We start from the raw sequence: 13,532 nt of genomic DNA, 5'->3' as shown, positions 1-13,532 counted from the left end.
TCAGACCCTTAGCCCTTCTCCGTTCAGTAACCAATGAAGTAGGTCTAGAGTTACCGTGAGGTCCGGCTGTCGGCTCCTTTGCTCTCCCAGGTCTCCTCGTCTCCTTCCTTCCCAGGTCTCCAGGAACGCCTCTTTACCCTTGTGGAGAAAACGCTCTTTACTACAGAACTTTTGGCTAATTAACTGTAGGTTTGTTTTATTCTACCTTTATTTAACCAGGGGAGGAGGTCTCATTGAGAATAAGAGTCTATCTTTTGAAGAGAGTCCTCGTTCAAGAATGCGAGAGGCAAGCAGCAGAGTTACAGCACGATCACAACACATTTCATACGACAGTTGCTAAAAGCATTTACAGCCCCTCAAGCGTCATGAGAGTCGCTTTGAGGTCTGTTTGAAGGTCACCTATATATAGCAAGAGCCGGTCTCTAGATTGGCTGAAACACCAAACAGAATCATTGCAGCCATTACCCATAATTCCCCTCTGTTTCAGCCGTTTTTCCAAAGCTGCCTGATTCTCTGCTCTTATTACTTTAGATGGAAAAAAAAAAGGAGCCCCTCCCCACGGCCCCCCTCTGATAGACATTTGGTTACAAAGAACTCAATGGGAGGCATCTAGGAGCGGCAGGGGGTGGGGTTACCTTGGGTTGCCTGCATTGGACTAATGGATTACACAAGACAAAACATCGTTGACATCTCAAGGGCCAAGATCTGCATCAGGCTCATTTCAGACAGGTTTTTATAAGAAATGGACAAAAAGAGGAGAGAATCTTTTTTCCTGATAACTTCCAGAGTCTCTTTTCCATGAGGGCGACACATGTGGTGTAGAAGACACATGAAGAAGGTAAGGGGACACATTGGTATTGAAGAGACATGAAGATATGTGTGTGGACACATTGTGATGGTAGAAGAGACATGTATATATATATATATATGATATAGAGGGGACACATGTTGATGTTATTGAAGCAGACACGCAAGAAGAGAGGACACATGTGATGAGGAAGAGACATGAAGCAAGGAGCAGGACACATGTTTGATGTAGAAGAGACATGGAAGAAGAGGGGACACATGGTGAATGTAGAAGCAGACATGGGAGAAGAGGGGACAGCATGGTTGATGGCCTAGAAGAGACATGCAAGAAGGATGGCGCGGACACATGTTGATGGTATGAAGAGACAACGAAGAAGGGAGGAGGACACATGTTGATGTAGAAGAGACACGGAGAAGAGGGGGCACATGTTGATGTAGAAGAGACATGAGGAAAGAGGGACACATGTTGATGTAGAAGAGGACATGAAGAAGAGGGGACACATGTTGGATGTAGCAAGTGAGACATGCAAGAAGAGGGGACACATGTTGGATGTAGAAGGGTGGGGGTACATGAAAGAAGAGGGGGACACGTGTTGGATGTAGAAGAGACATGAAGAAGAGCGGGACACGTGTTGATGGCTAGAAAGAGACATGAAGAAGGAGGGGAGCACCGCTGTTGGATGTAGGAAGAGAACATGAAGAAGGGGAGGCAGCACAGTGTTGATGAAAGAGACATGGGAGAAGAGAGGCACATGTTTGATGCTAGCAAGCAAGCACCATGGGGAGAAGACGAGACAAATGTTGATGTAGAAGAAACATGGAGAAGAGGGGACACATGTTGATGGTAGAAGAGACATGAAGAAGGCGGACACATGGCTGATGTAGAAAGAGACATTGAAGAAGGAGGGGACCACATGGCTTGATGCCTAGAAGGAGACACGAAGAAAGAGGACACATGTGATGTAGCAAAGAGGACATGGAGAAGACGGGCGGACACATGTGATGCTAGAAGAGGACATGGGCAGAAGGAAGGGGCGACACCATGTTGATGTAGAAAGACATGAGAAGAGTGTGGAATACAAACCACTGTTATTGTGAGAAGACCGATTGAAGAATAGCAGTGTGTATGACACATCGTTGATGGATATGCAAGAGCATAGCAGGCGAGACGTACGCGCGGTTTACAGCAATTCTGATTGTGTGAGGCTGCATCACGAGATGTATAGGAGTATGAAAGAGGGCAGACAACATGTTCGATGTAGAGGAGAATCAGAGTGATATAGAAGATACGGAGAGTTGTTGGAGATGTTAAGAGCAGACAACATGGTTTCCATCAGGGTGGGCAGGTAGGGCTCAATATCTGCTCCTGGTTAGCGTGAAGAAATGGATAGAGCATGTAGACCCAGATACAGCATGTAGACCCAGTGATAGATAGATTTGGATGATTCTAGCTACTACTCAAATGGTGGATCCTTTTGAATACTTAATCATGACATTTTCACATAACATGTTTTTTTGGTTCATTGGATTTTAATTAAATCCTGTCTGAAAGGTTTATGCGTTTCATGTTTCCTCTTGCAGTGATCCACTTGTACCGTGTCACTCTTTTTCCTCAGCTTACCTAGGTTCTCCATGAAGTTCTCAAGGGCATAAAAGGCCTTAGTTACATGGCCGACCTTTGCCTGGTTCAATGAGGAAAGGTAGCCCAGCAGCAACGGCATCAACTCTGAACAGTACTTGCTCACTTCAGGCTGTGGGGAAGAGGGGGAAACAAAGTGAACAACTGTGTAAAGTGTATTCCAATCATATCAAATGTATCTGTAGAACTAGAAATATAATGGTGCACTTGTTAAACTATACGAAGTAAGGAGTATTTTGTATCAAAGTGAGTCAATATAAAGGGATTTGATATTATACTATAGATTAGTACTCTACGGTCTGAGCTGTCACTCAAGCATGAGCAAAGGAAAAGCATCAGAGTGCTAACTCACCTGTAAATGCTCAGAGAACTGTCCCAGGGCAAAGAGGCTGGCACTGCGCACCACCTGGTTGCTGTCAGAGAGACTCTGGCACACCGTCTGCAGCACTGATGACAGCATCCTAACATGGATACAGACCAACGGTGATTACACTCAAATCCCCACGCCTGGTATTATTTAGCTAACAGTCCAAATAAAACACATTCATTTGAAAATATAAAGAGTATATGGAGAACCAGACTTACTTGGTGCGTATGTGGTCAGCACATCCTTCAGCCAGCACAGCGAGACACATCAGCCCCCCCTTCCTCTCGTAGGGGTTTTCACTGGCCAGGCAGGTCTGGGTCATGGGCATCTAAAGCACAACACACAGCGTAATACAGTGTGAAGGTTCTAACTCAATGCAAGTTACTTAAACGCTCAATGCAGTTTTAAAATGTTCAACTGAACGTAAAATATCTGTTATTCTTTACAGCTTTATTCACATGACCTACCAGTTGTTGAAACAGTTTCTCTGGGGGCATATGGAGGGCCATAGTGTCAATAATCTGTAAATACAAGGAAATAGATAGGTTTAATCTTCATTGCTCAACAGTGAATCTACGAGGGCTGTTGAAAAGTCATTGTTCTTACACAACAGAACACATTTGATATCCACATGATGTGTCCCTACCTGAGCAGAGCAATGCTTGGGATTGTCATTGTCTGTTCCATCTCCGCTGTCATCCTCCTGGTCCTCTGGGTCCTGCTCGCCAGGCGGGGGGGCTGCAATCAAAATAGGGAAAATGGCCTGCAGGATGGGGGTCAGCAGCTTCTGCTTCAGCACAGTCTATAAAGTAGAGGAAATAATAAGGATTGTTTTTATTAAGCCAATGTAATGTGTATTCATAATTCAAAACAAAAACGTTGTTTATGACACGCAAGCTGTCACTGCATATAATGAGCCGAAAAAAAAATAGTATAAAACGTGGGGACGTGCGCATTCTCTCAATCAATTATCCACATTCATTTATCTTATCAAGACTAGAATAGAGATATAGGTAATTTATTTAAAGTCGCTGACATGTGACGTTACCTTGCTCTTCAGCTTGATGAGGAAAGCAATACAAGACAGTGCTTTCACCCGCACTGAGTCGTTCAGAGTGGTGTCACTGCCCACCTGGCAAAAAAACAGATATTTAACATATGTTATCATAATTAAAATCCTTCAAACATATTTCAAATATTCAAACATATTTGTTTGAGATTAAGTAAGAGATCATTCAGACATTCAGCAGCTCCCACCTCCAAGCACAAGCGGACAATGTCAGCAATATGAGGGACGATGATGGACACCTCGCTCTCCATGAGCTCGTTGAAAACCTCCATGGCCTCGCTGGCTTGGCTCTGTGCAGACACAGATAAACACGATCATTAAGGGACCTGATTTATCCATACCATTAAATCAGTGGTCACCAACCTTTTTAAGCCCATGATCACCGGCCTCGGCCGAGGTGAAAGGCGAGATCTACCTATTGCAGAATTGAGTGAAAAAGACGGCCCAGACAATGCTTCCAATTTGAGGCCTTTTTTATAGGCTAATTGCATCTGAATTACAAGTGAAGGCTCTATAATGCAGCTCACGGCATATAGGCAGGGGTAAAGTGCTATTGGGGGGCGGACCTCACCTCCTCTAGGGGGGTCCGGGGGGATGCTCCCCCGGGAAGATTTTTTTTTAAATATTGAAGTTGAAAGCATCAATCTGGTGCACTTTTCTTTCTTTTGTTACTCTTTTTTTAACGGTCCGCGATCTACCCGCACCACACTCGCGATCGACTGGTTGGCGACCACTGCATTAAATACTACAGGCATCAGAAAACAGCTTTACTTGTAAAAATAAAAGGTCTGTGATGAAAATGTACCTGGTCTGCCTTGATGAGGTGTTTCAGAGCAACAATCAGGTGTGGGATGATAGAACGCATGAGGTTCTGTCGGAAAGAAAAATGCACAACAGTCAACAACAAATCTATCCCACCTGTACAGGCTATTCAGGCTTTTGAATTGTTCCTGCCAAATGCAATAATTCAAAGTGTAAGACCGACTCACCATCTCTTCAGTGCCAGTGTATGCAGTTATGGCTGTGAGGGTGAGGATGCAGTAGTACAGGGCTGTTGGGTTTTGGAGGTCCTGCAGGACAACAGTAAACAGCTGTAGCAGCTGGCAGTAGTGAGGCTTGAAAGGCTCAGGATTAGACTCCATCACCTTATTCAGCAGCAGGAGGCCAACCTGTTAGAACAAAGGACAGTTGATATTCCCAATTTGATATGGACAAAGATCACTTGCCACAGATATGTTAAGCCCTAACATTAAGATACAGTTTAGTGTTAAATAAGTAGATATTTGAACCTTATCTAAATGTTTAGGTGTTCCATGACGCCTGTACCTGTCTATCATGAGGGTTGCTGCTCTTGGTGGCTTGGTTTAGGAGCTGCAGCAGGTCAGGCCAGCGATCTGGTGTCTCATGCTTAACCATCATTGCGCACAGTTGGGAAAGTGAGTGCTGCACTGTGTGCCTGCAAAATAAAGATACATTGAGTGAGGGCTCATTAATATATATATCTCACCTGTGCAGGTATACACATTGCTATACCTCAGTCAGTGTCATTTAGGAAAGAGTGGGTTATAACTCTAGAAACACTTAGTGAAAAGTAGATAAACTGAATAGCTTACTCGGTTTCCTGCATGAAGGCCTGCAACACCACTGTCTTAAGGCTGCATGAATAAAGAAATACATCACATTACAACTTGTATTCAACATGGTTTAGTGTCATAATTTTATGAAAGTCTTCAATGAAAAGGCAAAAAAGCAAACCTCTCTCTATCATTAGGGTTAATCTTCTTCCAGTGTTTCTTCACTCTCAACCTCAGCATCACTGCAGCTGACTGACGAATCTAGTTTACATAGGTGAAAGCACACAGGGGGAAATGATCTTCCAAATCTCATGTTGAAAAATGTATACGCTTCAATTAAAAAAAGATATCTTATTTAAATGTAAACATTAGACTTCAGATTAACAATCAGTTGAAGGTCCTACTGTAAGAGTACAATTAACTGTTACATTTGTAGATAAGTGAACCTAATCTAAATTGCTTGGTGTCCCATGAGTCCTGCACCTGTCTGTCATGAGGGAAGCTGCGAATGGTGGATCACAGCTGAACATTTTAAAATTCATCGTTATATGCTCTAACTATGAGAAGGTGCGGTGGTAATCAGGAACCATCGGAACAGAATAATGCGGTCTCTCTTTAACATCAAAAGCCATCCTTAAAAATTAACAATTGTATTGTTCATCGCTAACTAGACTTATTGAATACTATACTTGTTAGCACAAAAAAAAGCCCATGTATGAACATGGAAATGGAATAAGCTCTCTTAAGTAAGAGAAATGTTTACCTCAGTAGTGTTGAAGCTTTTATTGAATGATATTTTACATAATGTATGGACCTGTTTTACTTAATAAGTTTGTCCATGTGAAATGTAAGTATTTTACTGTTGTGTTCAATGTATATGTATTCTAATGTTGAGTTCACACTTTTTATTGCATAACTTATTTTGTATTATGTATCAGAAGGACACCATTGTAAAAAGCACTTTTTCTATTAATTGGTTTCCACTGATTTAAAGAAAATGTTATCTAGTAGATGGCACACTCACTCAACATTTGACTTGGACAAAATAATTCGGAAAATGTTACTTATCCCAAACAAAATCACACCCACACCCACAGAATACCTGAGGGTTTTGGGAGCCACTCATGACAGCACAGAGGGCTGGAATAATGGCTGGGTCTTTGAAAGCCTGTTTCAGCTGGACGGTGGCCTAAAAGGGTACAAAAGAGGTCTCACCATGTTAGACTGGCTGCCAAATGACACACAACCCAAGCCTTTGGTTTCTTTATAAATAAAGTTAGAGTGGGCCACAGTCACAATGCACATCAACATAATGGTGCTGAATATCATGACCAACTGTTGGACAGTTGGCCGGACGTTACCAGACGTTAGCTAGCTTAATTCGTTAACCGTTAGTAAACCGTTACTCTTAGTTTTCCCAACTTTTCCTTCGTTTAACAAACTTAATAACGCTAAAGCTAACAGGGACAAAGTTATCTGTGACTTTACCTGCTGAATTACAGCATTATCCGGCTGTGTCAGCTGCGAAAGAATTAGCTCAAGTTCCTCTGTCATCTTGACGGTTTAGAGCTATCACTTCTGCTGAAACCGTTAACAGAAATATTTATAATAAACCGGGTTGAATAAAAGAGTTTCCCGGTGTAGTTGCCAAGTGCGTTACAGCTGTTAAATATGTAAACATAAACTCTGTGTGTTAGCTGTCAAATTTGCCGTAAAGGTTAAATTAGAGAAAACGTCGGATTCGTGTGGAGCTGTCAAAGCCGAAAAGGCGAGTCCGGCAGAATTGAGTCCCTAGCTCAGGCTGGTCCGTTAGGGCTCAACTGCCAGCACGCGGGACAGAACCGGCCAGGAGCTCCATGTGAGATGTGTTAAAGGGACATGCTGCTGTGAGTGAGACTGCAGGCAGAAACTAACAGCGTCCCCACCGGAGAGGAGGGCATGTACAGCTAACCCTATATATATATATACTTTTGTTCAACTATATAGAATTTATTTTGAAATACATCAGAAAAAACGCAAATCACATCAGCGTTTATTAAATGAATTCAAACTGAGGGCATTATGAAAAAAAACCCCACAAGTGATCAATCAGGAATGAAGATAGTTCCATCATGTCCTTCAGAAAACTAAATAGGCTACTTGAGACATTTTGAGAAAGCATCATTTGTGGATTAGATATTTTGCTAAAATAATCGTGTGCAACAAATCTAAATCAATGCTGATAAGGGAAAAAGTACATCTAATATACTTCTGCAACTTTTAGGTAATTGCACACTGCTACACTATTTTATAGTTCTTCTGCACTACAAGTGAAAAATGTCATTCTTTTTATTCCACTACATTTATAAGCCAGCTATATGAACTATTCCTTTGTATTTGAAGAGTCAGGTATTTTACTAAAGTAGCAATACCCACCCCTGTAGTACATTATAACAGTGGGTCTATAAGTCCTAAAATCAAAAAATTAAAAGTAAACCATTTTGGTATTAATGTATACTTAACGTACCAAAACTGAAACTACTAATTTCGCAGAATTGCTTTTTTAAGAATAATATTAAAGTGTTTCACTTTAATGTTTAGGTCTTTTTAATTATTTTATCTACTTTCTGGAAGTGTGATCCTTATTAATAAATGAACATGTATCAGTTGATTTGATGTTGTATTAGTAATCTGAATCTGCAAAAAAGTATGCAGTAGAAGTTTAAAGATGCATTAACTAACTACATTTAGGTAAGAGTAGTTCAAAATATCACTTCACAGTACTTGTAAATATACCATTGCTAGTTTTTACACATTTTTTAATATGAAACATACGCTCAAAGGCCAAACTATGAAAATACCATGGTTAGAGTTGTATAGAAGTTTTACATTTCACCACCTACAACATTAAGCTAATGCTTACACACATCAGATATGAAAATATAACACTGAATTGGACAATACCATTACTTTTACTTTGGATATTTAGTAACATTGAGTCTGAAATACTTGTATATTTTTGCATATTTCAAATTATTAGCACAGGACGTACTTGTAACCATGTTTTTATTCTGTGCAGGGTATACCTACTTTAACTGAGGTTAAGGACCTCAAAGTACTTTGATATAACTCAAATCAAGATTACTGATTGAACTTCTTGAAGGAGGACAATAAAAGGTCACTTGTGTTTGCACCTGGAAGAGGGTATCCAAACGTCATTTACATACATTTGAGTCAACAAAAGAGATTCTCGTGGTCTCGCACATCACACCCAAAATGTAAAGTACTGAAACAACAACACCAGTGATTGATCTGCACTATACAAGAAAGAAAAAATGAAGAAGTAATGATGTAAACTGTAGCTTGGGACAGCAAGAAATCACACTCAGCTGTTTTTATTTGTACCGCACACAGCTAGGTATTAAGTGTTTGCTGTTATAGTTGTATTTCAGGAGAGTAGGAACATCTTGAAGATGTTCATGTTCAAATGTTTAGACACTGCAGTTTATTTTAGAAAAGCAGTGTCTCTCAAACATACTTTACAAATACAGTTGGCTACAATAAGCATGGTCATCAAGGCTAAGCTATTGTCCTCTCTCAACATACCAATGCTAATTCAAAGCACACTCTTTTTCCACCCACACCCTCTACACACCATCAACCCCCCCCCCCTGGGAGCTTTGGATCGTACAAGATCAGAAAACACACCTTGTCCAGGCAGAGATCAGTCAAAATGCTTATGTGCCCATTAGGCTCAGTGTTCTCGCATCAATTCATCACTAACTGAATCATTACCACGTCAATACAGCCAAGGAGGGGGAACACCAACAAACCCTTGGATGGTAACACGCAGCTAATCTAAATCATCTTTGTGAAAGGGATTGCATTTGGAGGTAAAACACTCTGTAACAACATTGCCAACCCACCGTACAGAATTTGGGCATGTTGGGATTTGAAGCAACAGTGATTTGTCTTTAAACTCTTATGTTCAGAGTGCACAAATTAAAGTTAAATATATTTTTAAACACTTAAAATCTCACATAGATCTCTTTCAAGCTAAATATTCTGTTCAACATGTCTTAGTAAGCTGCTTCACTGCCTTCAATTGGAAGTTTTTCTCAATCTATAACAAAACGCTGACTAAGAAGTGGTGTGGTTCATAAACTTCATAGTTGAGACCCAGATACTACGTTTAGTCTCTTGATCTTTGACAGAAGTCCCAAAACACATAATGAAGCCACTAGGGGAATCAACAGACTTGGCCATGGTTTAAAGCAAACTGACGCTTTAGTGCTGAAAAGGCATGCATGTGAAGTTTGTTTACTATTTGGATAGCCCTCTTATGTAACTCATTTATGTTTTGTAAAACCGTCCTATACTGCTGAGCTAGATCTCTGGCAGCACAATGTATTCATGCAGTCAGTGAAGCTTGTTTTAAATACCAAAGCTGCCATAAAAATATCATATTTTGCTTTAAGTGTATTAATCAGTGAGTATCAATTTAGCTCTATCTTTTTTAGTAAGTGATGTATCTCAAAATCTCATCATTAACTCTTCAAACAAACACAAAAGATCACCAGTTCTTACAATCTGAGCCTCATAACTCTTGTTAAAAGATGCTGGATTAGGATCACAATTAACAGGATTCTTTTGAGAGAGATCTAGCTAGATAAATACAAATTATTATATTAGGAGTGTGCATAGTGTAAGCATCTTTAGGAAGCTCTTAAATGTTGAAACAAAAACACTTTTCAATATGGAACCTTGAGATTATACTCCATATCATGCAAGCACATGTTGCCTGAGTGAAGCATTTAAAAACCAAACAAAACACACAATAAATGAGGGGCTTCATAATCCTTCCAGTACATTATAACTCAAGTGAGACATTTAACTTTAAATATAGCATTGAAATAAAAAGTAATTTTAGAGGGTTACTTCAATAGTGGTTAAAACTCTTCTAAACTAGTTTGTCTTTGAGCCCATGTCCCAAACCAAAAATGTAAAACAAATAATCAATTTAGTGGGCCAATGAAATGGCATCACTGCCTTCAATGAAGGATGAGTCAAAGGGATTGGCTCCAACAATCCCAACACCTACCTCCATACCTGCCCACACCCACACACGTCTTTATAACAAGCCTCTGGAGGATGGGCGCAATTTTCAAAGTTAGTTGACCCCGCTTGTTTTATCTGGACAGGACCTAGCATCGCCCCCGTGGATGAACGGGTTCGTCCTGCAGCATTTTAAGCGATTCAACCCCAAACTCACATTTGTTTGGTTATTTTTTAGTTGCGGTTTTTACATTGTTATCGATAAGCCGGAAAAAATGGCCGACTGGAAGCCGCAGATTAGCTACAACTATAACCCCTCTTACCACGCATACGCTTACGGCCTCGTTTACCAACCCGGGCCGGAGCAGAACCACGGGAACACGGCCAGCTGGGGAGAAGCGCCCGGAGTCACGGATTTGAACAACTACAACGCCGGGGTCAGCCCAGCCTACTTTGCCTCCACCCCCCGGACCCGAGAGGAGTCTCCGCCCGGCAGCCCGGAGCAGCACGCCATGAGCGGCCACGGTCACTACCAGGGCTCCGAGGCGGTTTACCTTGGCGACTCCCAAGCAGGCCGTCAGCTGCTTGCTGGACCCCACCGGCCTGAGTACGATGCCCGGCCACATGAGGTCAGGCGGGCCGGGAGTGACACCGCCAGTGACTCGGAGACTCACACCTCACCAGGTAAATGACTATCACTGACTCGCATGCAACTTTAAAACAAAATTATTATTCTTACATTTCCCCCATGGATGCAAAAAGCGAGAATTTCTTCCACGAATGTTGATCGTGAAGTACAATTTAGTTCCATCTTAGTTTAGTTTCTTAGTCACAAATATCGCGCCACTGATTTTACCCGCTGAAACAAGTGGCGACATCTAGCGACAGAACTTGAAAATGCCAACAAATATTTAACTATTCAGTTTAATAAAGTAAAAACATGTAAAAAGTACCAAAAAGTGTTTATTTATTGCATTTATTTATATACATTGTAGCAGACAACAGGGCCTTTACATTATTAATGCTTTTATTGAGCGAAATAATTTAATGTAATATTGCTTATATTATGGTGTGCATTAATAACCTGGAATGAAGAAGATAAACTTCATAATGTATGATCATATGCCAAAAAACTGCCTGGTATGAAAAAGAGAAACTTCATAATGTATGATCATATGCCAAAAAACTGCCTTTTCCAATACACAGTTAATTAGGGCAAAACTGCATTTGGCATGATGTAGTTAAATATAATCCTTAGGGTCATGTCCCCCACAGAGGTCCAGTGAATGGCTGGGTCTCAAGACGATACTGGGGCATACAATTATGTGATGCTTTGACAAATGCTCGGAACAATTTTGACCCTGCTCACCATGTCCGTTCCCCTCTCTTAGATTCCTGGAATTCTGGGAGCAGCAGAGAAGGAAGTGTCCCCCAGGCTGACCCTGCTACATGGGCAAAGAAAGAGCTGGAGGAAGAAGCGATCTGTAGGAGCCCTGATGCCAGAGAGGATGTTTCCAGCTCTGTCATGGAGGAGCCCGGAACCGTTCCTGTCAATGGGAACATGTGCACCAACGATACCCAAAATGCACCCTTAATTGTCCCAAAGAAGGCTTCTGCTGTAAATACCCCTAAAGGAAAGGTCCGCTCTGCCTTCTCTGAGAGTCAGATGAATGCTCTTGCCCAGCGCTTTAGTGTTCAGAGGTACCTCACACCGGTGGAGATGAAGAATGTTGCAGAACTGACTGGGTTGTCCTACAAACAAGTGAGGGATTAATGGCTGTCCTGGATCACATCCACAGCAAAATGTATGCATCTTTTCAGATCATCTGAATCTTTCTTCTGGGTTTCAGGTTAAGACTTGGTTTCAGAACCGAAGGATGAAGCTCAGGAGGCACCAGAAGGACACGAGCTGGGTGTCTGAGCGCTACAACAGAAACAGCCCTACTCGTGGACCCATGTACACCAATATGCCACCACACATCCCACCTGTGAGTAGCTCTTTGTTTGCTCAAATATTTAATGCTGATAAACGTGTGATTGGACATTGTCCTGCTCAAATTTCCTGTTAATTAATAACAGAGAAACAGAGGCTAGGACATAAAACAAGACGTCTATAATGGAGGCCCAACCATAGTCTGGTTATGACCTTAAAGGCGTGACGAAACATGATCAAATGTAAGAATAAGAATGCCACTTTTTTCTAAATTGTGTACTAATATGCCCGATTCCCCTCAGTATCAGGGAGAAGCCCGGCCCCAGCTGAAGGAGCATTACAATCAGCGCATGATGGAGACATCTTTTAAAAAGGCGGCTCCTCAGAACCTCGCCTTCTATCTGGCCGCCATGAACTCTGTTGCTGGATCTACTGGATACCCTCCCTGGCCCCCAGGCTCGTCCCAGACCGCAGTGCCCCCCAGGTCACAGGCCTGGTCCATGCCTCCAGGAGTCAACCACTATGAATACAACCCCATGGCATTCAATTCGACCTGCGCCGCCCCTGCAAATAACACTGGGCATGACACACGCTTCGAAAGCAAAGACGGGGAGACTGTGGACACCCGCGGCACAGCCATGGTGCACCACGGCCAGTAGTTGTTATTGGGTTGATGAGTTCAAGCTTTTTATGTAATATTTACCCAACATCCCGGTTTATATTCTTCTATTTCACTGGGGTTGAGGTCTTTTTTGCATGGTCGAGTGTACATATACCTTGTTCATACTCCCAATCAAAAGTATTGTACCATTTAGTTTTATTTTTGATATGCAACTATTTAATGTATGTTGGTGTGTTCTTTGTGCTTGGTGGTGTTAGATGCATTCTTGGATCATGTTATTTTTTGGAACATGTTGTTTTTTGTAACAATTTTAAAGCAAAGTACTGAAAGATATCTGCTGTGCACACATTTTTCTATAAAAGCCAGTTTCACTCCAGTAACTTTGTTGAGTTTTTTCTTCTGAGAGCATGATTGTATGTGATTACTTTTTAATTTGATTGAATCATATGGCTAAATGGGAAAATCCTTCATATGCAAGACACCAGAA

General features: G+C 41.5%; 2 protein-coding genes across 2 annotated transcripts in view; one reads left to right on the top strand and one right to left on the bottom strand.

Moving 5' to 3' along the window:
- The window catches only part of ipo4 (importin 4), an 11,629-nt gene extending 4,319 nt beyond the window's left edge, over positions 1 to 7,310 (bottom strand). The window contains exons 1-16 of the mRNA XM_010780969.1: positions 6,945 to 7,310; positions 6,559 to 6,645; positions 5,638 to 5,717; positions 5,496 to 5,537; positions 5,209 to 5,338; positions 4,872 to 5,051; positions 4,688 to 4,753; positions 4,071 to 4,172; positions 3,862 to 3,945; positions 3,460 to 3,615; positions 3,281 to 3,334; positions 3,032 to 3,141; positions 2,799 to 2,907; positions 2,429 to 2,558; positions 2,098 to 2,173; positions 55 to 138 (exon numbers count right to left, since the gene is read on the bottom strand). Coding sequence (XP_010779271.1) covers positions 55 to 138; positions 2,098 to 2,173; positions 2,429 to 2,558; positions 2,799 to 2,907; positions 3,032 to 3,141; positions 3,281 to 3,334; positions 3,460 to 3,615; positions 3,862 to 3,945; positions 4,071 to 4,172; positions 4,688 to 4,753; positions 4,872 to 5,051; positions 5,209 to 5,338; positions 5,496 to 5,537; positions 5,638 to 5,717; positions 6,559 to 6,645; positions 6,945 to 7,010 — 1,556 coding nt within the window. The 5' untranslated portion in view covers positions 7,011 to 7,310. The remainder of the gene's footprint in view (positions 1 to 54; positions 139 to 2,097; positions 2,174 to 2,428; positions 2,559 to 2,798; positions 2,908 to 3,031; positions 3,142 to 3,280; positions 3,335 to 3,459; positions 3,616 to 3,861; positions 3,946 to 4,070; positions 4,173 to 4,687; positions 4,754 to 4,871; positions 5,052 to 5,208; positions 5,339 to 5,495; positions 5,538 to 5,637; positions 5,718 to 6,558; positions 6,646 to 6,944) is intronic.
- Positions 7,311 to 10,614: 3,304 nt separating this feature from the next.
- Positions 10,615 to 13,454, top strand: nanog (nanog homeobox). The gene is made up of 4 exons (XM_010780959.1): positions 10,615 to 11,174; positions 11,882 to 12,252; positions 12,341 to 12,478; positions 12,726 to 13,454. Exons 1-4 carry the CDS (start codon positions 10,658 to 10,660, stop codon positions 13,080 to 13,082), a joined length of 1,383 nt encoding a protein of 460 aa, XP_010779261.1. The 5' UTR covers positions 10,615 to 10,657; the 3' UTR covers positions 13,083 to 13,454.
- Positions 13,455 to 13,532: the final 78 nt, after the last annotated feature.

Source organism: Notothenia coriiceps, unplaced genomic scaffold (assembly GCF_000735185.1).
Source record: "Notothenia coriiceps isolate Sejong01 unplaced genomic scaffold, NC01 NC01_scaffold00022303, whole genome shotgun sequence".
In the NCBI taxonomy this organism is placed as follows: Eukaryota; Metazoa; Chordata; class Actinopteri; order Perciformes; family Nototheniidae; genus Notothenia; species Notothenia coriiceps.
This window is presented reverse-complemented; position numbering and strand designations above follow the sequence as displayed.